The 26,811-nt window shown below is 39.9% G+C and overlaps 1 protein-coding gene across 1 annotated transcript; it reads left to right on the top strand.

Moving 5' to 3' along the window:
* Positions 1-8,146: 8,146 nt before the first annotated feature.
* On the top strand, positions 8,147-9,246 carry LOC137394274 (uncharacterized). Its single transcript, XM_068080992.1, has 2 exons — positions 8,147-8,276; positions 8,411-9,246. The coding sequence occupies exons 1-2, from the start codon at positions 8,147-8,149 to the stop codon at positions 9,244-9,246; spliced, it is 966 nt and encodes a 321-aa protein (XP_067937093.1).
* The last annotated feature ends 17,565 nt before the right edge of the window (positions 9,247-26,811 follow it).

The following is a 26,811-nucleotide window of genomic DNA, read 5'->3' as shown; positions in this document are numbered from 1 at the left end:
TGGTGGTTACTGGTGCCGGTAAACGGTTTTTCTTTCTCTTTAGCCTTGTGATATAATCCACTGTACGTGTTTCGGTGTCGTGAGTGTATGTGCCACCGAAACTAGCGTCATTCTGATGGACGCTACAGAAGTGGATGCCACCATTCCCGTTACTCCTGGTAAGTGATATATTTCCTCCTTTTTCTTTTTTGTCTGTATATCTGCACCCTGTCGTGTCTCATAGCGAGGTTTTCTCGTATCTGTAGCTCCTGAACCCAAGATGTATCCGCGACATTTTGCGTCAAATGAGGTCGCCACGACAGATCTACCCATCTTTACTGGTGAGTAATATTGTAGGAAAATCTTTATTAGTTTAGCATTCCTGGAGTTGAGGCCAAGTCAAATTGGCCTAATACGTGATGACCAATGATAGTTGCCGGCGTTGAGTCATAAGCTAAGGTTTTGCTCAACTCATAGCATGACGTTTTTCTAGCTTCTGTAGAAGGCAGCCAGATTTGAATCATTACTCTTAATTATTAAGTTGTCAATTGCTAAGGGATTACTTATTAGAGATTACAGGTTAGTTGCATATGCTATTTTTATTTCATTATACCAAGTTATATTGTTTCTTGTCACGTTTCATTTCATGTTCAGTACTTTTACTTGCTATCATACTGTAACTTTTCATATTTTATTGCATTCATAATTATTGTGCTTTGCAAGTTGGTATAAAAATGGTACTAAAATGTTATTTCAGGTTTCACGCTAAAGATAAAGATTGTGGACCGCACACTTAACCAGTGAAATCGTCTCTCTTAAAATCCTGAGTGAATTCAATATCTAGAGTTTCCAACAAACTCTACAGTGAAACCTCTACTCTAATCAAAAGTGAGGACAATTGATAATTCAGTCAGCCACAGTGTAAACAACATAAGAGCTGTTCCAGACCCATAAAGAAAAGATAACTCCAGTCAGCCACATTGTAGGCAACACAAGAGCTGTTCTGGAACTATAAAGAAAAGATAACTCCAGTCAGCAACAGTGTAGACAACACAAGAGCTGTTCTGGACCTATAAAGAAAAGATAACTCCAGTCAGCAACAGTAGACTACACAAGAGCTGTTCTGGACCTATAAAGAAAAGATAACTTCAGTCAGCCACAGAGTAGGCAACACAAGAGCTGTTCCGAACCTATAAAGAGAAGATAACTCCAGTGGGCCACAGTGTAGACAACACAAGAGCTGTTCTTGAACTACAAAAAAGATAACTCTACCCATTACACAGTGTAGACAACACGAGAAGTGTACCGGAAACATACATACCAGCCAAAGTGAAAAAAACCACATGAGCTGAACTACAAACACTAAGATTAACTCATTTACGTTTTAGACATCAGGATCTATGCCTGCATTACATCTTAGCAACAGTCAACTGTGAGTATCTGGATAGAACCATTCATTTAAACCAAAATTTTACTAATATACATATAATTGGCTATTCTTGATTTAGGTACCATTATCATGCAGTTTTTATTTTCACTTTGCTATATTTGTACCTATCTTCTGGCAACCTGTAGTTTGTGACTCACGTCGACAATTTCTTGTGAGCAGCGCGTTTTTGGCCATTTACTTAAGCATGTCCGAGGTTGGGGACACTTCGGCGATGCTGCATATTGACGACACTGGTGGTGTGCATAATGGTATGCTAAGCATAGAATCAATAGATGACAGTTATGAAAACTTGACTTCTAATAAAACACAGAAAATAACCAATTCAAATGATGATAGGGAATTCAATAGCGCTCTCACTTCTAGGGTAGTCAGCGAAAGCATGCGCTTGCGACGAAAGGTAAAACTTTCTAACATTGGGAGAGAAAGCCGAATTTCTGAGTTAAACCTGAAACTAACCAAACAAATCATGAATCAGTACAAACTTATTGATAAAGTCCAGCATAATGTAATAAGAGAAACTTCTATTGACACATTGTATGAAATTTGTGACAACGTTGATGCTAGAATTATCGAGACTTATGATATGTATAATGAATTAGTCGCTCTATGTAATACTGATATGGCATCAAATAAAATGAAAGAAACAATAAAGCCCATGTATGATGGCCTTGCGATCACAGCTAAATCTCTGAAAGATTCAGTAGAGGAATACATGGAGATGCTGGAAGAATTGCAACTGCGGGAAACTCAAAAGAAAATTGCTGAAGCCAACAGAAAAATAGAAAAACAAGCAAGGCTATTTGAGGAGATGGTAAGGGAGAGAGAATCTAGCTCTAACTATCCTTCAACATCCTCCGTAATGCATAGCGTAGAACAAATTAACAGAGTTGTCAACCAAACAAAGGATCCTGATTTGCCATCTAATGAAGGAGACAGACACAACCAGAACAGAACAAGAACAATCATGCATAGAGGTAGCTAAAGTTACTGAGCAGATAGGTATGAATGTTGAGAACAGAAGAAACCCAACCAGAGCCCTACCAGATAAGTCAAAAAGTACCATGTCTACTTCTGACACCACAAAGTCAGAACTATCAGTTGTAGAACAACTAGCAGCCTGCCTGACAGCAACATTTAAAAGTTCACATAAATCCGTAGAACCCAGTGTATTTGAAGGAAATGTCTTAGAATTCAATGAGTGGGAAGTAGACCTGGATTCCTACTTTTGTGCTGAACATATAGAGAGTAGCTACAGACTTCGACATCTCAAAATATTTCTGAAAGGAGAAGCCAAGATGTGCTGAAATGTCTTTCATGTGTTGAAAGACATTTCAGCACAAACACAAATGACGCCTATCTGGCAGCTAGAACAACTTTAAAAAGCCGGTATGAAAATGAACAAAACATAGCTAGGTCTTACAGAATGAAGCTGGACAAGTGGCCAAATATTGTTTCCAAAGATGGACTAGGCCTGAGAGACTTTTGAGATCTTTTGAGTCACTTAAGGAGTGCCATGCAGTCTGTTAAAATGCGCAGGTTCTCAACGATTGCATTGAAAATGAAAGGATGGTAGAAAAGCTTCCTGAGTGGCTAAGGCTTAAATGGACAAGAGTAGTAACAAAAGCTGATTCGGCTAACAAAACTTATCCAGACTCCAAAGAATTTGCAGAATTTATCAATGAAGAAGCCCACATCATGACACTTCCAATATCACAATCAATGATATCACTGAATTATAAACCAAGCAAACATAATCAGAGTGATAAACCTAGCACAAAAACAGAGCCATTAAAAGTTTTGCAGCTTCCATTGACCAAAAGAAGGAATGTATTTGTTGCAAATCAACTAACCACAACACTGCAGACTGTTACCGTCTCCAAAAAAGGTCCAAACCAGAAAAGGAAGAACTTATTCGAAAAAATGGACAATGGAAATGCTTAAAGCATGGCCACCGATCGAAGGATTGTGATAAGACACTTGGCAAGGTGCTCGAGAGATTTTACTGGCCGACGGTCAGACAAGACGTGGAAAACTGGGTTAAATCTTGCCAAGGTTGTCTTACAAGAGCACACATGACACATCCTATAAAGGAGCCGATGCAGCCCATTATGGCAGCCGCTCCATGGATTGCTGTGGTAATGGATATTTTAGGACCACTTCCTGTTTCCAATAGGGGAAATAAGTATATATTGGTCATTATGGATAGGTTCACGAAATATCCAGAGCGCGCACCACTGAGGTCGATTTCTGCCAAGGTTGTGGCAAAAAGCTTTGTGCAGCTTATAGTCTGTAGACATGGTGTACCAGCTAAATTACAGACAGACCGTGGTACGCAGTTCACATCACAGTTGTTCAGCGAGGTTTCGAAGCTGTTGGGAATGAGACAGGCGTTCAGTTGTGCTTACCACCCAGAAAGTCAGGGTTTGGTGGAAAAGTTCAACGGGACACTGTTGCAGCTTCTCAAAGCTTACGTTGATAGGGAACAGAAAGACTGGTGTTCAGATTTGGACCTAGTACTTCTAGCCTATCGCACCAGCAAGCATGCTTCAACTGGACATACTCCATTTGAGATGGAGCACGGACGGACATGCCGTCTACCAGTTCACTTGCTGTGTCCTTCAACCGATGAGCCCTGTTTTGAGTCTTCAGATGAATTCATGGAGACTTTAAGACAGAAGCTCAGAGGCTGCTGGAGAGTAGCTCACGACAATAATGAAGTGGCTAGTGCAGCACAAAAGAAACAGCACGACAAACGGGTGCGCTTTGTTGATGTACACCCAGAAGATAAGGTTTATGTGAAGCGACCTAGCCCAAAAGCTGGTCTCTCACCTAAACTTCAACCTCTATACAAGGGACCTTACGAGGTTCTTGTCAGACAAGGGGTGGACGTGCTGGTACAGCATGGGAGGACTCAAAGGCCTGACTGGGTCCACCTAAATGACTGCAAGCTTGCTGAGGAAAGGTTGCAGCATTGGCCAGAGGCTGTTGCACGCGACTCAGTACCGCCGGTACCGAGCGACGCAACCGAGCCCGCGCCAATAGAGAGTCCAAACGAGTCGTTAGGTGCTGAGATCGGAGGTAATCCATCCGCATCTAACGCTACCCAGGATCTGTCAGATGCAGACTCTGATAACATTGTTTGGGATGATGAAGGGTGTAAGGCTGATGAATCTGCCGATGCAGATGAACAGCCAAGGTACGGGTTAAGGCCTCGTACCGGCCCGAAACCGTTATATAACGTAAACAAATGGTTTTAAGGACACGCTGACAGTTTGTGTTGCTGGTACTGGATCGTATCTCGATCCTGTATCAAAAACAATATATATGTGTATACTCATACATCAATAAGGTCGTATGCATTGTGTGGCTATGTTGCAATAGATACAGGTTGAACTTCTAGTTCACTTGATATGTCTTGCAATGTGCAGAGCAATAGTGTAAACCTTGTGTGTATTATATGTACCTTTGAACTAGGTTACGAATGAACGTAATTGACTAACTGCACAAGTGCGGTTAGATTGATTACATTTGTGGATGTCTTCCTTGCTTTAGATGGCAAATACAGAGGACCTGCCTATTAAGGTTGAGGTAATGGAGGAAACAGTGGATGAAGTCCGATCAGAGGAAAAGAGAGAAGCCAAGAAGAAAGAACAAACAAAAAAGAAAAGCCACGGCAAAAGAAAACAAAGCAAGGAATGCTGCACGGCGGCAGCGAAGCTCGCCAGGTTGCAAAAGAAACTAAAGAATAGGAGGGCGGCCGTGCAGTCGGCTAGAGACAGGTCTGCACACATGACCGCCCTTCTGGACAGACTATTAGCTGATATATTGGCTGCATGATTGGTTAAAGAATATTGCTTAACAAGTGAATACCTTAATACAAGCAATTTTAAATTTTAATACAACTTAAACATAAATATTGTATAAATTTATTCTCTCTGCCTTCACACTTCATATACATGTATCTATATCTGTCGTTCTGCCGTCTAGCTTAAGCATCGGGCACGATGCTTCAAAAATGAGGAAGATATAAGCTCTATGGGTCTTTAGGTCACTGATAGGCATACTGACAGTGATCTACAGAGCTCATAGAGACAGAGGTATCTATTAATATATGATCATCATTGTTAGGATTAACTAACAATGCATGAGACCCATATACATAACTTGGTACAATATTGAAATGCACTCACTAAACAGTATGAAAAATGAGGTTCATGCTATTTAGACACATAGATATCGTATCTATGTGACCAGTGGGCAAGCTCTTCTTGTGGTCAGAAAAGTAGATTGCTAAACGGTCTTGGTCGGTCATTTGACCGCCTAAGCTGCTTTAGAAATCGCTAAAAACGGAGTTGCGCAGGATTTTTGCGGATCAGAGCTGATTAAATTTGCTGCATAAATCCGGGTTTGGAGGCAACTTGTGTCCGATCAGAACTGGTACCTACGTCAGAAATAATCGGCTTGCGGCCGAAGTAATAGGTCCTAATCTGGCTTACACAAGTCTAGAAAAACATCCGTTACTTTTAATATAAAAAGACCAACTTGTGCTAAGGCTCATCAGTCGTTTCCAGCGTGTTAACAAGACTGAAAGAGGAGCACACAGAGTTTGCATACACTCAAGTAAGTTGTTTTGTGTTGATACCAAGTTATTAAATCTTCAGATGGAAAACACCAGAGGGAGATGTGTAAAATTTAAATTGAGTATTTAGCTGATTTTATAAAATATATATATTATGTTTTGGAAAGATAAATGTTAACCTCTTTTATACTGTGGAGGATCAGTGATATGCAACGTATTGATATTTTAACTATAACTGGACGAGATGACTCTAGAATCTTGATATGAATAAAGCCAGGGTTAATTGACAAACTATTGAATCACATTCTTTTCGTTGTGAGTTGTACAAAGCCATTGTTAAAGTTTATAAGTTCACACAGCAGAACCGGGTTGCTCAATTCAAAGTTCAAACATGTAGTGTGTTACACATAGACCTTGTAATAAGATTTATATGCTAGCAAGAGAATAATAACTTGAAAAAATATATAGACAGTGAAATAGCTAACTAAAGAAATATTAGAGACAAATTTGTAGCACAATAAATAACAATGGTATGCTAAGCATATTTTTCCTATTACAGTATGAAGTGTAAAAAAGAACATGCCACAGCTAATCACGACTCCAACTAACAGTATGGCAAGGTAACTTCAAACACTGGTGGATCTAATCGGGCTGATGCTGAAACAAAGCCACAGAAAGCAATGAAAGCTCACAGTACCACTAAGGTACTGAAATGTCAAATAACAGAAGCGAACAATTTAACAAGCATGGCTGTACCTGTTTATATCTCAGCAGGCACAAGTTGTGAAATGCCAGTTTACGCTCTTCTTGACAACATGCCGGACGTATGTTATGTATCAAAGGATGTAGTAGCAACATTAAAAGCGAGAACTAGTGAAACGGACAAAAAACGTCAACATACACACCATTAACGGACCAGTAACTGAAGACATCGAAAGATTTGATGACATTATGCTGCGTGGTTATTTAACAAATAGCTATGCACATATTAATGCCTACAAGCGTGAATACATATATTGGGACAGAAATCAGTTACCACCTAAAGAAAAGGCTGCTAGACTAGACCACCTAAAGAACATAGCAACACAATTCCCACCCTTGATGGACATACCAGTTGGACTTCTAATAGGAATGAACTCCACAAGTAATTCAGCCTTTAGAAACAAGACCAGCAGTTAATGGAAAAATGGGCAAAGCCTATCGAGTAAGAACGCTATTTGGGTGGACTATGTGTGGAGGTACACCAGAAACCATTTACAAATCTAGAAAAACAGCTTATAAAGCAGACACGTCCAAAGATGTATGGTTGCTAAATATCCTGGAAAGAGACTTCCAAAACACAAATGAGGATTCATACTTATCTCAAAACGATGTCAAATTTATGAAAATTTTAGAGACATCAACTCAGCAGAATGCAGCTGGAAATTAAGTCGTGCCTTTGCCATTCAAATCACCATTGCCTAAATTACCCAATAACAAGAGACAAGCTGAACATCGTCTACACATCTTGCTGACAAAGTTCTCCAAAGATTCAGAATACAAATGCGAATACACAACATTTATGAACAACCTGATCTTAGCCAAATCACGAGTAGCCCCATTAAAAAAGCCCACTATTCCAGGCTTGAGTTGCAGGGAGCTGTAACTGCAACTCACCTCGCCAATGTGCTAAGGAAAGAGTTAAAGCTTAGTGTAGACAAAGAAACTTTCTGAAGTGATTCTCAAATAGTGCTGGGATACATATCCAATGATGTCAGAAAGTTTCATATGTATGTTGCCAACAGGGTAAGTGAAATTAAAAAGACAACTGAACCCAAACAATGGAATTATGTTCTAACAGAATTCAATCCAGCAGACATAGCTTCTCATGGAATAAGTGCTAAAGAAATCATTGATAATGACATGTGGTGGAATGGGCCCCCCCTTCCTCAGAGACCCCGAAGGGCTAGATTTCATTAAGAAAAATCGGGTCAACAACAATTAATGAATCTGACCACGAAGTGCGAAAAAAGAGATTAGTTACCATGGCTACTTTCAACACACAAAGCATAACGAGAAAATTCACTCAATTCAGTAGTTGGAAGAAACTAGTGCACGGCATAGCATTGCTGGAGAGCTTTGTCAAACAAAAATAGTGGATGTGCAAAGAGTTGAAGACCAATGATCTGAAAGAGGCTGAAGTACTTATCTTAAAGATAGCACAAGCAGAGCGTTATCCTATGAAGGAGAAGTCTCTCATCAAGCTCAACCCTAAGATTGATGACGAAGGTATAGTTCGTGTTGGTGGGAGAGCCAGTGCTTCAACAGTGAGTTATCAGCAGAAATACCCTATCATCATTCCTAAGAACTCTCACCTAGCATATCTTTTGACAGTGCATTACTATAAACAAACTTACATCTAGGAAGGAGAAGCACACTCGCAGCAATTAGGAATGCTGGAATATGGATGGTAAATGGAACTGGTGTGGTAAAGCGCGTGCTTAACCAGTGTGTAAGCTGTGCTAGAGTAAGAAATGCACCAGAGACACAAATTAAGGGAGAACTCCCCAAAGAAAGGATGGAAGCTACTCCTCCATTCACAAACATTGGAATCGACACCTTTGGACCTTATAACGTGAAGGACAAGCGCACAGAGCTGAAAAGATGGAGACTTCTGATAACCTGTCTCTACTCTAGAGCAGTTCATATAGAGGTCTTAGACGACATGAGTGCAGACACTTTAATACAAGCCCTGAGATGCTTTATGGCCTTAAGAGGGCCCGTTCAAACAATATATTGTTACAATGGAACTAATTTCGTTGGAGCAAAGAATGAGATTGAAAAGCAACTAGAGATAACCAGTAAGGAAACTAAGCAATACTTGCTAGAGAGCCGCATTCATTTCATATTCAACTCACCTGAGACAAGTCATCAAGGAGGAGCCATAGAAAAAATGATTCGATTGGTTAGAGCAGTACTCCATGCAATGACCTTCAAGCTGAAAAACAAACTAGACACCAAAACCCTAAGAACTTTTTTCTATGAAGCAGGGAATATGATCAACAGTGATTATGTGATTACACCTAATCATATTTTGACCATGAAAAGTCAACCATTACTGGCACCACCGCCTGGAAACTTCACCGAAGATGATTTGTATAGCAGCAAACGGTGGAAGATAGCCCAAGCAGCAGCAGAGGAATTCTGGAAAACATGGAAAACAGAATATCTAAACAGCATAATAATTCGTCAGAAATAGACAAGGATGAGACCAAATGTCAAAAAAGGAGACATTGTCATTGTCAAAGACAACCAGGCAGCTAGAAATGATTGGAAGCTAGGTAGAGTGACCGAAACTATTGCAAGCTCAGACAGCTTGGTGCGCGACCTACAAATCAAAATAGGGAGCCGACTTCTTGATAAAAAAGGGTTACTCATGCACCCACCAACTGTTCTGCAGAGGCCAGTACACAGTGTAGTAGTTTTGCTGAGTACTTAGATTAGCAACTATATATCATGTAGGATTATTCATTATCAATAATTTAGTGTGAATTAATCAACAATCAATAAACCAAACACAAACAACAAACAAAAACTACGTATTACAATAAATTAAAGAAATTTAGATGAGAGTGTAGGAAAATTTTATTAGTTTAGCATTCCTGGAGTTGAAGCCAAGTCAAATTGGCCTAATACGTGATGACCAATGATAGTTGCCGGCATTGAGTCATAAGCTAAGGTTTTGCTCAACTCATAAAGTGACGTTTTTCTAACTTCTGTAGAAGGCAGCCAGATTTGAATCATAACTCTTAATTATTAAGTTGTCAATTGCTAAGGGATTATTTATTAGAGATTACAGGTTAGTTGCATATGGTATTTTGATCCTATTATACCATGTTATATTGTTTCTTGTCACATTTCATTTGATGTTCAGTACTTTTACTTGCTATCATACTGTAACTTTTCATATTTGATTGCATTCATAATTATTGTGCTTTGCAAGTTGGTATAAAAAGGGTATTGAAATGTTATTTCAGGTTTCACAGTAAAAATAAAGATTGTGAACCGCACACTTGACCAGTGAAGTCGTCTCTCTTAAAATCCTGAGTGAATTCAATATCTAGTTTCGAACAAACTCTACAAATATAGTTACTCACCAGTAACGATGTCTTTGTCTTTACTTGTCAGACGTGTGATGGGTGCAGCAATTTTTGAAAATCCTTTTATAAATGTCCTGAGTAGCAATATGTCATGGTTAGTAGTAGGAGTGGTTAGTTATTAAAGCCGCAATGTATAAATACTGGGGGAAAGTCCCAGGAGTATTTCTCTTGGTAACATGTCAAACAGGACGTTTGCAGATGCAGTTGTTGCAGAGCTCTTGGCTTGTTCTTTGGATGTTTTAACTTCCCTTGTAGCTCCTGGTATCTCGACTAATATGGTTGTAGAGGAACTGTCTCTTTTTTCCATACCGCGCGGGGAGGCTACCTCGGATTTCCCGGTGATCATTGGTGAGTTATTGAACTATTGTCGTCGTCTTACATCCATTTAAATGAGGTTGAATAAAAGGAAGATATTCTTTAAATGGTTGTTTAGAGCATGTAGTGTTTATCGTTGTCTTCTTTTAGATCCCAAGCTCGTGGTACCTTTGGTTATGGGAGGTATAGCTGCATTTGTTATTGTTGTTGTCTGTTGATTTTGTTGTAAGCAGAAATAAAATATATTAAGTTTTCTGCTGGTCTTATTCCGGTAATCATAGTCCGGGGAAGTTAATTCTCGAAGAAGAATCCGTTTTAGTCCAAAATCTCATTCCATTTGTGTAGGTAAGAACTGTAGCTATTCGTAATATTCAAAATCTTCTATCCGCTTGAGCTTCGGGCTTCTTCGCAGTCCGTGAGCTTTCTCTTTCCTTCGTTCTTGTTCATAGCTGGGTGATAGGGTCTGGCTATGTTTTGCTGTTGCTTTCATGAATTGTGTTTGAGGTTCCCATTCATCTGAATTTTGATTCATTTCTGTCATCAATGGTTGATTTTCTGTTTCAGATAGATCGTTGTACTGATCTTCTTCGTAAGGATTTATTATTTCTTCTGGAAGTTGGAAACGTACTCTCGTGCTCGCTGGCAACTCTACGTTTTCTTCCGTCGTCTTATGTTCTGGTAAGTTTAAGTCAAACTGTTCGTTGTCTTTGTATGGAGTAGTCTTAACCTGTATCTCATTTTTATCATGTTCAGTTTCATGCTGTTCACTATCTGTTCCTTGTGGTGAGTTTAATTCGAAAGTGATGTCTGTGTGTTCTCCTCTAATTAGTGGTCCAAGGTGTGGCTCAAGCATGTTGAGGTGTACGGTAATTGCTGGTTGGTCTGGGCGGTCGAAAGGTTGAATGGTCGCATTGGTGTATGTCCTGCTTTTAATTATGTAAGTGTCTTTCCATCTCTTGATCAGTTTCGATGTCTTGTTCTTGTAACATCTCTTGTCGTAGTAGAGAACGTAATCTCCTACTTGTAGAGAACTGGGTGAAGCCTTCTGGTCGTAGTAACTCTTCTATCTGGCTTTTCCTTTTTCCATTAGTTTTCTAGCTTTTTCCCAAATTGCTGTCATCCTCTCATGTAGTTTTGACTTGTATGTGCCATCATCTTCTTCAATTAGTTCTGGCGATGGTTTTGTCAAATCAAAGGGTAGTCTCATTTCTCTGCACAATAGTAGTGAACTTGGTGAAGCTTGTAGAATCGTATGTTTGGATGAGTTGTGTGCGAGTTGGCAGAATGGTATGTATCGAGGCTAGTCCTTATGATCGCTCGGGTTTACAAAGTGTGACAGCATGTTTGCTATTGATTTTTTGTAAATCTCGACTTGTCCATTTGTCTGTGGTCTGTATGAGCTGGTAAATCTGTGTTCCACTCCTAGAAGTCTGTTAGTTTCTGCGATCATTTCGCTCATGAAGTTTTTAGCACGGTCACTCAGTAGAATTTTTGAAGCTCCATATCTGCAGAATATCCGTCGTAAGTACACTTTAGCAACTGTTGTAGTTAGTTGATCTTTAATTGGTATTATCTCTGTCCAATTTGTGAAGTGATCTGTGAAAACGAGTATGTGATTCATTCCACATGAGCTCCCTGTTAGCGGCCCCTGAAAGTCGACAGATAGGACTTCGAATGGTGCTTTAGCCATCCGGGTGCCAAGTGGTACTCGTGCAGGTGCATGCGGGCTTTTTCTCTGTTGACAGGAAATACAGTGTCGGATATAATCTTCTACTTCTTGTGACAGCTGGGAACCAATACTTCTTGAGCTTCAACAAAGTTTTCATCACTCCTGGGTGCATTGCTGTCTGGCTGTCATGAATAGCGTAGAGTAGAAGTGGCCGCTGCACTTCAGGTATGGCAAGCAGTAATTTCTCGTCCTGTTTTTGGTACAAAACTTCTCTTTTTAGCACAAGACTTTCGCTGTCTGTAACCATTTCTCTTCTTGCTTTTTCTGCGTCTTGTGGGAATTTTTATTTTGCGAGATACCTCCAAATAGGTCCTAAAAATAAATCTTTCTGATCTTCTCTCATGTCGACATCTATTGCTGATGATGGTGAATCTGTTTTAATGGCTGTGACTGCTCTGGATAAAGCGTCTGCCACTTTGTTTTGACTTCCTATCTTGTGTTCTACTTCAAAGGTGTAGTCTGACAGTTGAATGGCCCATCTGGCAAGGCGTGGAGATAACTCCGGCTTCTTTAGGATGTAGGTGCATGCTGCATTATCTGTGAAGATCTTGAAAGGTACGTTCATCAGGTAAGATCTGTAGTGTTTAACCGCTGTTACTATGGCGAATAGCTCTTGTTCACATGAGTCCCATTTCTTCTCGGCTTTATTTAACTTTCTGGAGGTAAAAAGATATTGGGTGTTCTTTTCCGTCGGCTTGTTTTTGTGATAGTACTGCTCCCATGTTGGTAGACGATGCGTCTGTAGTTAGAATGAACGGTTCTTCAAAGTTTGGGAAGCTGAGTATAGGGGCGGTGGTGATACGTGACTTCAGAATTTGCATCGCTTCTTCGCATTCTGGGTTCCATTCGAACTCTTTGTCTTTACTTGTCAGCCGTGTGATGGGTGCAGCAATTTTTGAAAATCCTTTTATAAATGTCCTGTAGTAGCCAAATAGTCCTAGCAGTCTTTGAGCTTCTGTCTTATTCTTAAGTGTAGGAAAGTTCTTTATCTTCTCTGTGTTATGTGGTGCAACTGCTAAGCTTTCCTCTGATATGATGTGTCCTAGGTACAATATTTCTCTTTTGAAGAGTTGACTCTTCGAAGGTCTGTACTTGAGTCCGGCAAAGCGAAGACGGGTGAAAACGGTTCTCAGTAGCTGGATGTGTTCCTAAAAGGTCTGTTATGTCATCAGCCAGTCATGCAAATAGACGCAACTGCTGCCTTCACTAATCAGGTCCGCCATGATAGCTAATGCTAGTCTTGTGTAAGTAGCTGCGCTGCCTGACATCCCTTGTGGCATGGTATTGAACTCGTAGCATCCGAATGAAGTGATGAAACCTGACTTTTCTCTTGAGTCTTTGTGTAAAGAAACTTGAAAGAATCCTGAACTTAAGTCTATCGAGCTAAAATATTGCCTCCCGTGCATGATCTCTATTGCACTGTTAATTGAAGAAATGGCCATAGACTGCTTCACTGTGGCAGCGTTGAGTTTGCGGTAGTCTACGCAGAATCTCCAGTTGCCATCTTTTTTCCGTACTAAAACAACTGGTCAGTCCATTTGCCTGAGCTAGGCGAAATGAGATCTTTTTCTTGCATCTGATCGATTTGTTTGATTTCAACTGTCACTCCTACTGGTATGTTATATGGCTTGCTCCGTATCGGAATGGTACCTGGCAATGTTTCAACAACGTGCTCTACTATTGATGTTCGTCCAAGCTCGGTGATTCCTTCTCCTGCGATGTCCGAAAACTCGTCTACGAGTTCTCTCAACTCGTTGATCTGTTCCTTCGTCAAATTCATTTTCGAGATGTCCAGCTGGTCACTTGGAAAAGGGCGGAACTTCTCTGGTTCGGCATGAGTTGTCGGCACACTGAGCAATCCTAAGTCTTCATCTAAGCTTTCTATGCCTCCCACCATGGTGTCCTTCTTCAGCTCAAAAGGTGTGCTGGTTGGGTTGATAATAGGGATTATTATTTTCCCTTGATCAACTCGGGTGGCTGATCTGCCAATCATCAGTCTTTTCAGAGTATCAGTGTTTTCTTCAAATAAGCATTCTTTTCCTTCGTAGTCGCTATCTACATTTGCTACGATTGCCACTTCTATAAATGGTGCTACTTGGACGTTGTTGCAGACGTATGCTGAGCTAGTGGAGCAATTCTCTTTCATGGTGATGGCTGGTCCGTCATTGATGTGAAGAGTACATCTATCGAAATTGTAAGTAATTGTGCCAAGTTTGCTCATTAAATCTGTTTCTAGAATTACTTCATGTGAGATACCATCCGCTATATAAAACTGATGTTTTCCGTTCTATTCGCCTCCGATGTTCAAAATCACTGTTGATCGCCCGATGATTTTTAAAGTGTCTTTGGTTACGCCTGTAGCTGTCAGGTCGCTTTGTTGTAAGTGTAGATTCAATTCGCGAGCAAGCCTTGTGTTGATCAGGCTTATCGTGGCTACTGCGTTGACAAGTAATGTGCAGATGAATCCGTTGATCTTTACATTTATGGTGGCCCGTCTACAGTTTTTTCTTGAGGTGCTGGTAACACCGTTAACCTGTTCGGGGTGCCTTTGTGGTGTTTGTATATTGTATGTCTGCGAAAAGTATTCAACCCATGCCCTCAAACATTCACGCTCTGCGTCAGTTGCTCCTGGTTGTGAGTACTTGAGTACGTAGGGTTTATATGATGGAGGCGCACTGCTCAAGTCTTCTAATGATGATTCGATTTCCGAGCCCTCCGGTGGTGCGGATGGGTAGTCATCGGAGTCAGTTTCAGATTCGTCTTCTCGTCCTGGCATATCGGTTAGTTCCAGTGCAGTCTCCACATCTAAAGCATTTACCGTTGCGCTCTTTCTTGCTCTGTACACAAAGCATCCTTTTGTGATCCCTCCGATGACTGTAGATAAAACCATTGACATGAGAATGATGTTACAAGTGAACGTCCATAGCTCATAACCTGAGGCTACCTGTCCTCCAAATAGAAAGCTGAATAGGAATGAGCCAAATAGTTTCTTTCTGCCCTCTACGGTGTTATATTGTAGGGTGTTATGGCGGTTCATGACGATCCCCATAGCCTTTAGTACTCTTTTCTGTCTGTCTAAGGTAGATAGAAGTTCGTTCAGTCCTCCGTAATCGTCTGTGTTTGACCATCTTAATACATGGGCTTTGCTAAATATGGTTTCTTGTATTTGTAGAGGCTGGCTGCCGAGGTTGATGCCCGGAATGCTCATGTCGGTGGCTTCCCTTATTAGCAAAATCGTTCCATTTAAAAAATACTCAGAAATGTTACCTTCCAGCATCATCAATGTGCCTTTTTTTGTCTTGCAATTGACTGTATAGGTGTCTGGGTGTATCACGTTGTCTTTTGGATTAAAATATCCAATCTTTTCTGTACCGGCTATTTTGATCTTCATCGGAATAAATTCTGTGCAATTATTCTATTCCATTGGCAGTACTTCGTATTGACTGTAGTTAAGTATGGTATAAGGGTAAACTTGAAGGAAATCAGGACCTGCTGTAGCAATAACGTTTGGTTTGTCCAGTGAATATCTTGCGCCGAGTGTTGGGTGTTCTCCTAATAGCATGGCAACTATCTGTTGAGTCTCAGCTAGATTGTGGCAGGCATAGAAGCTGACCAAAATAGATATTGAGTTAGCATAGTTTGCTGCTTAGTGCATGAAAGAAGTTTTTTGTTGAAATAAATTAGGAAGAAAAATGAAACTGCAAATGTGTTTAAATGTAAGTGTGAAATAAGTAGCAAGTCTAATAAAAAAGTCTATTTCGCTTTTAAATAGTTATAATTTGGTATAATGAAGTATAATTTATTTTTATTTATATATAACAAAATTTGCCACTCTAACTTTCAAACTTTTTTTTGCTTGCTTACATCAAGCAAAGATGTCCACTAACTAGTGGACATCTTTGCTTCAAGCTAGTCTATGTATTTGATTGATATGTATTGAAATCTAATATTACATGCAAGAGCTGTTTGTGGACTGTGGTGTCAATGAATCACTCTATCACCATACAATATCAATACTTTCAGTTGATGGCAGTCGATTAGCTTCCCATCACACCAATGTAATACAACCCCTGGATGACTATCTATTTTATCTATGAGTAACTAATGATATACAGCTCCTCATGTGTGGGGGCTGTATATCATTGGAGTAACTGATTGCATTAACTCACTTACTTAACACTATCTATTCAGTGCCTTTGCAAGTCATGTAGGCATTGAATTGCTTTAAATAATAAGCATTTATTAGAGTAATAAACTATAATCATCATGTCTTTAATATGAGCAATAATTACTATCTTAACTGTGGAAATTCATGATCATTCTCATGGCTGATGTTATTGTTCTGTCAATCACTACGATTGACTAGCACAAAAAAGGGGCATGGCCTAAACGCTCCTTGTTAGTACCGGAAACGCTCGTGTTGTTGAAGGCACAGTTATCACTCTAGGGGGGAGATAACTCTATGGATCTAACATCTTCGTCTCTATTCATATCTAGTTGCTTGATTATCTAGAATATTTTATTTGGTCACCATATTCTACTGGGCAGGTAGATAATTAACATATCTATTGTGGAACTAATTAAAAGTCTATGTTAGCTGAGATTTTAGTGACTAATCTAGGTATATATTTCAGCCAAAACATAACCTTTCGTAACACCTTCGTTATACTTGCGCAGCGCTTAATTACCGCCTATATTGGGATTGATCACCCACTGCATACTACTTTTAGGCTTGAGGATCCTAACCTATTTTAAGAAAATCTGAGGTCAGATTTACATTTGCCTAGGAGAAAACAACTAATTCACTATTTCCGACTGTTTCGCTTGCAGGGAAAGCACACAAACATATTCACAGCCGCGTCCTTTCACTTTACATTTGCCAAAGTGTCCACTATTTTCGACTGTTTTGCTTGCAGGGAAACTACACACACACAATTCACAGCTGAGCATTGTTATTACCTTTCTGACTGTTTTTGCTCCAGGGCTTACACAGCTCAGAACTTGATATACGTACAATTTCACAAATTTCTTAGGACACTTTCTACTTTGATTTACCTTTCTGCTTCGCTTGCAGAGAAAGTATAAATCTATTTATACATTGGCAACCTTTGATGTACATTCAATTCTGCAGATTTATCCAGTCACATGCTCACACTTAACCTATCTTTCTGTCTGTTTCGCTCGCAGAGAAAGCATAGCTTTATACTATTTCTGACTGTTTCGTTCGCAGGGAAATCAAATTTATATCTTTCCGACTTTCGTTCGCAAGGAAAGCATATCCTCATAACTATTAGTGACTGTAGATATACTGAGCTCACGGTTATTACGCCTAACATCCACATACGTATAAGGCCTAATAACAATACACCTATTATAAATAAGTTACATCAGCTCATAGACAAGTGCACTACTATACGAAACTTAAACTTGAGTATTAACTTTCAGGTAGATACTAATATAGTCTACCAGCTACACTAGTTTTCCAACCTATTTACGTAAGGTACTGGATTAACAACTGCCAACCTATAACAACAATTATCTACCTTCATATGCTCACTGTAGGCCTACTAATCCTATACATTTTATTACGCTGTTTACTTATATATAAACGTTACAGACTCAACTTGCGGTTGAACTCCAGTCATTTGGAAAGCAACCCTCACAATATAAAATAACTTTCTCGTTGACAGACATAATAGACTATTTCCTTTTCGTTACTTACTCGATACTTGTCTTAACATAAATACGATTTAATAATTAAATCTCTCTGTCAACTACATACATAAAACAGTACCTATAAAATATATATCGCATATTACTCATAGGTTGCATGTTAATTAAGTCTGTTGTAGCAGATTAGAACCTATACAACCTAGCACAAACACACCCATCACTACAACCAGGAGCCAAACCAACAGCAACAAGAGAATATCTAAAAGGAACAGCCAAAGCCGGCATTGAGCTACTCCCATAGCTCAGCTAAGCTAACACAAGGCAACACCGCCAGACTAAGATGGTGAAAAAGAAAGCTAAGAAGGCATCTCATGCGGTAAGAGCCCTAAGAAACCGAATTATTGTTCAGGAGCAGACTCCACGTGATGAACGACTAGACTTAGATGACTCCGAAGCCCAGGAACAGAGTTCACAGAGTGAAAAGCCAAGTGCAGACAACTCCGAGAGTTCCGTAGAGTTTGACCCATACTCTAACGGAGCACTTAGACTGACCAATAGACAGCTGCTATTCCCACCACCTCGAGCCGAACCACCTGTCATCAGCGTAGTACCTAACATTGACAACATATAGCCATACAAGGAAGGAGGTAATTTTGAAGATTACCTTGACCAATGGGAGATACTGATGGCTCAATACAACTACGACAACAGACAGCTAGCACAAGTCCTACCTGCTAAACTTGTTGGATCAGCGTGGGAGTCCTATAGGAATGTCATAAAGCTGAAGCCAGCTTATGCAATAGATTACAACTCCTTGAAGAAAGAGCTGATGTCTGCTTTTTGAGTCGATCAACCACTCCGAGAGAAGAACCTATGGAACATCAGCCAAGGAAAGAAATCGATCAACGATTTCTATTCCGAGATTGTGGCTGCAGGTCGATCAGCATTTAAAGATTTACCGGAAGTGAACCGTGATCAAGTGATAAAATCTGCATTCATAGGAGGTCTGAAGGAGAGTTATCAGAGATCGATTCTGAAACAAGAAAACATCACTTTACAAGAAGCTCTAAGGAAGCCAGAAACATGGAAGTTATAGATAAAGCAGTGACAAGAAATAAGACGACGAGTGTTAACCAAGTAGACACTGAACCCCTCGCACCATTGATAAAACAAATACAAGGGCTGACCATGCTAGTGAACGATCAAGCAAGAATAAAAGAAAATGAAACAGAATTTCCGATAAGAGAGGCGACATCAAGAAACTACAGAGGTAGACGAGGTTACTTAACTCGAAGAAACCATTATGATGGCCGTCAACATTACCGACGGCAACCTAGAACGAACTCGTACAACAGGAGTTACAGCCAACGAAGAAGAGATAATAGTATCACCACGAAGAAACGGATATTCCCCACCTCGAAGACCAAAACAACAGAAAGCATGGACGAAGAATGAATATCGCTCAAGAGAACCACAATACAAACGTTGCAATTCGCAGACTAGAGAAGACAGCTCACAAAAAAACCCAGAATATAGAAGGCCAAGAAGTGCTAACGCACAGGCTTACTGTAAATCTTTCAGTAAGACTCACGAATTCGGAAGATGTCCCACAAGATATCACGTCGCAGAAGTATCCAACTCTTCCCCGAAATCCAACGACAACTTATCAACACGAGAATTCATACTCAACTTTTTGACTACTGATCACGATGGCACTGTCTCACAAAACGCGAGACGACCCAGAGAAGACAACCCTTTATCCGAACCCGTCAACTGCATTGGAACTACAAAAAGTATATGCGCTGATACCGTAGTCCGACGGCCTAAACACAGAAGATTCACCGGAGGACGGCTCGGCCTATTCAACGTGGCCAGCTACTTGCAATTTAGCTTTTTATGCTTAGCATTATGCGTTACCGGGACGACAGCATCCAAAGGGCAACCAAACAACCCCATGATTGGCGGCACAGGAGAAAACGATTCTCCACGAACATTTCTAATAAAACAAGAATACGAATGCTCAATGGATACCAGCAAACAGTCAGACCTAGCCTCTCAGAAGATTAACGTTACTATCTATAAGAAGAATATGATCAAACAAAAGACTATCGCCTACCAATGCACGAAGTTCACCACACACGTTATGACACAAATTTCGTTTTTCAGAGACATTAAGACCAGGACAACCTCAAGCAGCACCCAGAAAGTAACATTAGAAGAATGCACCGACATGGTAATACATAAGAAATGCCAAGCAGGAGTTTTACATGGAGGAGATGGAATGTATATCACGAACGAACCAACCAACGCCATGTACGTATGGTGCTGCCAACAGAAAACCTTCAGTGTGAAGCAATGCAGTTATGTGGAGACCTACCTGTACAAGAGACACGGATCTGACAAATTTGAAAGTACAGCCAGACGTCAGACACTGTCATTACAACGACGGCTATTGTGAATTAAACGACAAATCAATGCTTATGTGGGACCTGGACATAGTCGAAACATGTGAATATACACTATGGTTCAACGAATCAGGAGAATTTTTTGATGCACACTTCGTCTCTAAGAAACGAGACTTAGCCCTAACATTTTATAACTCGGGACTGAATTCACAAAAGGATTGCAACAACTCTGACGTTTCGCTTTTGGACCAAGGCCTTATAGTCAAATTTATTACACCACTGACGAATGTCACACTTAACGATACGATAAAAGAAAGGATATCAGCAGTGGGTCAAAACGCTGCCTTACTCAATTCAATGCTACAGTCACTTGCCTACCAGCAAACTAAGCTAACTCAAGATCTATTTTGGTCAGGATCAGTATGTCACAATAACTCAGGATCAGTATGTCACAATTTTCACTTCCATAACATTTCCATAATTCATTTCCATATTATTTCCATTTCCATAACATTTCCATAATTCATTCCCATATTACTTCCATTTCCATAACATTTCCATAATTCATTTCCATATTGTTTCCATTCCCATAACATTTCCTTATTTTATATCCATATTATTTCTATTTCCATAACATTTCCATAATTCATTTCCATATTATTTCAATGTCCATAACTCCTTTCCATATTATTTCCATTTCCATAACATTTCCATAATTCATTTCCATATTATTTTTATTTCCATAGCATTTCCCTACTTCATTTCCATATTATTTCCATTTCCATACCATTTCCATAATTAATCTCCATATTATTTTCATTTCCATAATTCATTTCCATATTATTTCTATTTCCATAACATTCCCCTAATTCATTTTCATATTATTTCCATATCCATAACATTTCCATAATTCATATCTATATTATTTCCATTTCCATATTTCTAAAATAAAATTTCCATATCCATTTCCCTGAACCTATGGAAATATTTATGTTTATGGAAATGGATATGGAAAAGTAAGTAAACATTTGCATAATATGTTTAGCGATCCCTGGTAGGTATTGAATTGCTTTAAATAATAAGCATATATTAGAGTAATAAACTATAATCATCATTTCTTTAATATGATCATTAATTACTATCTTAACTGGAAATCCATGATCCTTGTTTAACTATTCTCATGGCTGATGTGATTGATCTAGTCAATCACTACGATTGATTAGCACAAAAAAGGGGCGTGGCCTAAACACTCCTTGTTGGCACCGGAAACACTCGTGTTGTTATCACTCTAGGGAGAGATAACTCTATGGTTAGATCTACAGTAAGCGCTATGAAACATTACGAAAGTATTACGAAAGATTTAAGCGTTTGGGAAATACACTTAGCTATGCGACAGGTTGGTGACTGATAAGGCACCTCCACCAGAAATGTTATATGGGTATTTAAGGAATTTGCTTCATTTGAATACCACACTAACATCAATGATTAATAACTACCAGTTCCACTTCAATCTAGCCAAGTTGCTATGGTTGTTTAGACACAGGCAAGCTGCCTTATTTGTTATGGTTGTCAAGAGTGGAAAGTTCAAATTATAGGACTTGACCCATATAATTAGTGCAAGTCTAACTATGCAAAATCTTAGGTGTATCAATCAAAATGTCCTTTATTCTTATGAACCAAAACCTAATACACAAGTAGCAAAATTCTAGAATATAAGAAAGATAACAAGTAGTAAAAGCTAAGTAAAATAATCACTGTTTCCATGATGCGCAGTACTTCGGAGTTGCGCTCTCTCCGAATCATGGAAACGGCGTCTTCGCACTGAAATCGCTGCGCACTGATCAGTGCGAAGCCAGTGCAAATTCGCAACAAGGAAACGGCAGTTGCGCAGTGGCTGCGCATAGCTCTCTTGCTGTGGAGGCAGTTTCATCGAGGGCCATAAACTAGTACAAAAGTTATTCCGCTTACCTTTTTTTATTCTCCCGATTTTCATTCACTTAAATTTAATTATGGTCTGCATCCACGAAGATGATGAGGTGATTACATTCCAGGACTTTGTTATCGATGCCAACACTTCTCAAAAAATATATGGCAAGTCCTCCAGTAACATTTAAATAATATATTACTTAAAAATACCTGTCAAAAATATATTACTTGGTAAAAATTGTGTTAAGGTTTGTAAAACCTTGTGAATGTGTTTTGTAAATAAAAGTATTATGATGACAGAAGCATAAAAAGACCGTTTCTGACGTTCGGTATCCATGATCGACTCTATGTCTCCATCCGACAATTCGATTTATACAATTTCTCTTCTCCGGCTAATTTGCTGAAAACCACTGCGCAGCATGTAAACGTACAATCTCCTAGACTTTGGAGAGGGCTCATCAAAGCACTGCGTATCATGGAAACATAGTGAATCTCTTACGCCAACAGCTGTATAGGCTCTTAAGCTGTCTTGTACGTCTACAGGTGTCACTGTCAAAAGAGGATGAGCTACTATAATTGTTCGCTTTTATAGGCATTCAGAATAGCCTGAGGGCGGGTACATATAATGTTCGTATCATATTTTATGTGGTAGGAGTAAATCCATTGGAGGGAACACTGTCTTTGGGTACGCCATCTGAAGAGCACTGCTTCTGTGGCTGGAAGCTAGGATTGCATAATAATGTTTCCGTTGGCACTGTAAATACGTCACGGAAAAGTACTGGGTCAGGGTGATGGTAAGTTCAGTTATTTTTGGCTGTGCTTAAAAATGGTTGGTAGACGTTATTACTTCGGTGGTTTCTTAAGATGGCATTGACGTAGTTTCTGTGATTAATTTCTTTCAATTCTGAAGTTTCTAATCTTCTTTCGACATTTCCAATTAGCGAATCCTTTGTTGTCTCTTAGGCGTCTTGCCACTTGCGGGTGTTATATGCTTCTCCTATGGTCTGGTTACATTCTCTGTCGGTATCTTCTTTTCGCTATATCCCCATACAACAACCTACACCCTTCTGTCTCTTACATAAATTATTAGTAGTAATCTCAGTAGTCTGTTCTTTTGATTTAGCGGTGTATTCGTGATCTTCCATAGCTGATAAATCTGAAATCAGATTTCTTTCTCATATTGAACTCAAATTAACTCAAACGTTAACTGAACATTATGGCGCCTTACAGTGCCTTGCGTTGCGCATTCACAATGTTGAGGAAATCAATCATACACCCTTCATAGCTATTACTCTTCATATTTCTACATTTATAGTTTAACATATTTTAGCCAAGTAGTACATGTTGTGTGTGAGTTGTCTGCTCCTGTTTTATGTATGCCGAGATTTCATGATTAGTGACACCATAGACATCCAATACGTGATTAGCAATTGACTATTTATATTATATGTGTTGTGTCTATGCCGTTCTTCTTCCTGTTTTCTTTACGCGCTTCTTACATATAACAGCAAATATATATATATCTAACTTTCATCCATGGCATCCATCAACACTTCAACAGGTTATGGGCCCAGGAATCGTTTATTTTACTCCGGTAACCCAACTGACTATCAAATGTGGGAAACCAGATTCACAAATTATCTGTATACGCTGGATATTAAGCTTTACAAAGCAGATTTACCGAAAGAGGATTCTGTCCAAGATGAAGAGGATTTTCATATCAGCAATAGAAGGACATACGCCGAACTCGTTCAGGTTCTCGATGAAAAGTCGCTCCAACTTATCATGGCAGATGCTGCTAATGATGGTAGAAAAGCACTTAAAGTGCTCTGACAACATTACGCTAGTACTGAAAAATCAAGAGTACTCTCTTTATACGAAGAACTCACCACACTCCGGCTCAATGACACGGAAGATATAACAGGTTACCTGATAAGAGCTGAACGCGCTGCTACTGGGTTAAGAACATCTGGTGAGCAAATAAGCGATAACCTTGTAATAGCTATGATATTGAAAGGTTTACCCGAAACCTACAAACCGTTCGTAGTTGTGCACACGCAACTTGACAAAATAAAAACATTATCTGAATTTAAATCTGCGCTCAACACGTATGCTAACACCGAAGCAATGAGGTCACCTCCAAACACTGCGCTCGTTACGCATAGTAATAGCAAATGGAGCTCCATAAATCGTAACCCAAGGACTGCACCACCAACAAGCGATACTCGCATACAATGTCTAGCTTGTGGAAATACGGGACATAAAGCTGGTAATTGCTCTCAAGACCGGTCGTTTTTATTTTGTGACCACTGCCAAATCATTGGACACGTAGAAACCATATGTCAGAAAAGAAAGAGGTTATTCAATCAGAATAAATCTAACGTAAATGTAGTTACAACTACCCCAAATACTGCTCATCCATCAACCTCCTTTCATTTTGTCGTAAATGCGAGTGAAGCTCATAACGGCGCACCGGGTAACACTCCTTCACGCAGGTTGTTCGTAGATACTGGAGCCGCGACACACATAGTGAACTCGCCCGATCGCTTCATTGCATACGACAGCACATTCGCTCCAAAAGAGCATACGATTGAAGTAGCGGATGGCCGTCGCAGTAACCAACTTGTAACCGCTCGTGGTGATGCTGAACTCATGATAACAGACGCAACTGGCAAATCACAAACGGTGATACTACATAACGCCTTGCTAGCCCCAAGTTTTCCGGTAAGCTTGTTCTCTGTTCAGGCAGCTACAGAGGCTGGCGCTGTTGCTATATTTTCTAAAGGCAACAACACAATCCAATCTGGTGACACTATATTCAACCTTGTACAACACGGCAAACTATACTTCTTGGAGGATAGACAAGATGGTGCATACACAACAAGAACCATACAGGAATGGCACAGATGTTTGGGACATATGAACCATGAGGACATAAATCAACTGCAGGCATGCACACAAGGTATGTCAATTGCTAAGTCACAAAGTGTAACCCAAACTTGTATTACTTGTAATGAAAACAAGGCTACTAGACTTCCAAAAGCTACTGATGATGCGCCTGTACATGCTACAAAACCGCTTCAACGGGTACATACAGACATTACCGGGCCAATCATGCCAATATCACGTGAAGGCTTCAAGTATATTATCAATTTTGTTGATGAATATTCTAGCATTTTGTGTACTTCCTTCGTTCAAAAGACGAAGCAACTACCGCTCTAAAACAGTTCCTCGCAGATGTAGCGCCAGTCGGTCAACCACAGGAAATTCACAGTGACAATGGGGGGAATACGTGAGTAAATCGTTCCAAACCGTACTAGTGGAAAATCAAATCAAATACACATCAACAGCCCCATATATGCCGTATCAAAATGGCAAGTCAGAGAGAGCATGGCGCAGTCTGCTAGAAATGGCCCGGTGTTTACTCTCCGAGTCGGGTATAGCTAAACCCTATTGGACATATGCTGTGCGACATGCCCAATACCTTCGTAACCGTAGCTTTCAAAGACGTACCAAATCAACTGCATATGAACTGTTCACGAGAGCTAAGCCTGATATGCGGAAGATATATGAATTCGGCTGTGCGTACACATATTACAACGAATCCCACAAACAAAAACTCGATGTTCGGGGATATCCAGGTTATTACTTGGGTGTAAATACAGCAAACCACAGTTATTATATACTTGACTCTCAATGCTCAAGGATTATAACGACACGAAATGTAAGGATACACAAGCCCGAATATGCCGACGAAAAGGCAGTTGAAGAACACGAGGAACTCTGGCCTCCTTGCAATGATAATACTGGGCAAAATGCCGATACACCCGTTGACATCACCGTGCCGCAAGTACCTGTGAGTCCCCAGCCTGCTGACGGTAATGGAGGTAGGCCGCGCAGGGAGCACAAAACTCCAGCTCGTTTTAGTGATTACGTACTCTCAGCAAATGTTGATTGTGCTTACACTGCTTTTCCACTGATACCTAACACTTATGACGAGGCGACAAATAGCAAGCAGGCACACATGTGGAAAGCTGCAATGGATAAAGAGGTGACAACCCTCTGCGATAACAACACCTGGGAAGTGACCCCTCTACCAAAGGGATTTATGGAGACTAAAGGCCGTTGGGTATACACACTTGAGCAGGGCGAAATGCTGGATCAAGTTCAGTACAAGGCTCGTTATGTCGCACGAGGTTTCACTCAAGTACAAGGGGTTGACTATGATGAAACTTTTTCACCAACTACACGGTTCACTTCTATACGTGTTTTGCTACAAAAAACAACTAATGAAGACCTCGTTTTACATCAGTTAGACGTCAAGGGGGCATATCTGAATGCACCAATCGATAAAGAACTATACATACAACAGCCACCTGGCTACGAAATGACAGCCAACCGCAGCACACATCTTACATGCCGACTAAACAAATCCATATATGGTTTAAAGCAAAGTGGCCGCATGTGGTATGAAACACTGACTGATTATCTCAAAGCGAATAGATTTGTAGCTAATGTTCAAGACCTATGTCTGTATACTCGCGGTAGAGTGGATAATGATGATTATGCTATCCTAGTGTTTTGGGTCGATGATATCATTGTTGGCGGAAAAACTG

Source organism: Watersipora subatra, chromosome 4 (genome assembly GCF_963576615.1).
Source record: "Watersipora subatra chromosome 4, tzWatSuba1.1, whole genome shotgun sequence".
Lineage (NCBI taxonomy): Eukaryota > Metazoa > Bryozoa > Gymnolaemata > Cheilostomatida > Watersiporidae > Watersipora > Watersipora subatra.
Note: the sequence above shows the minus strand (reverse complement) of the source record. Positions and strands in the feature narration are given on the sequence as shown.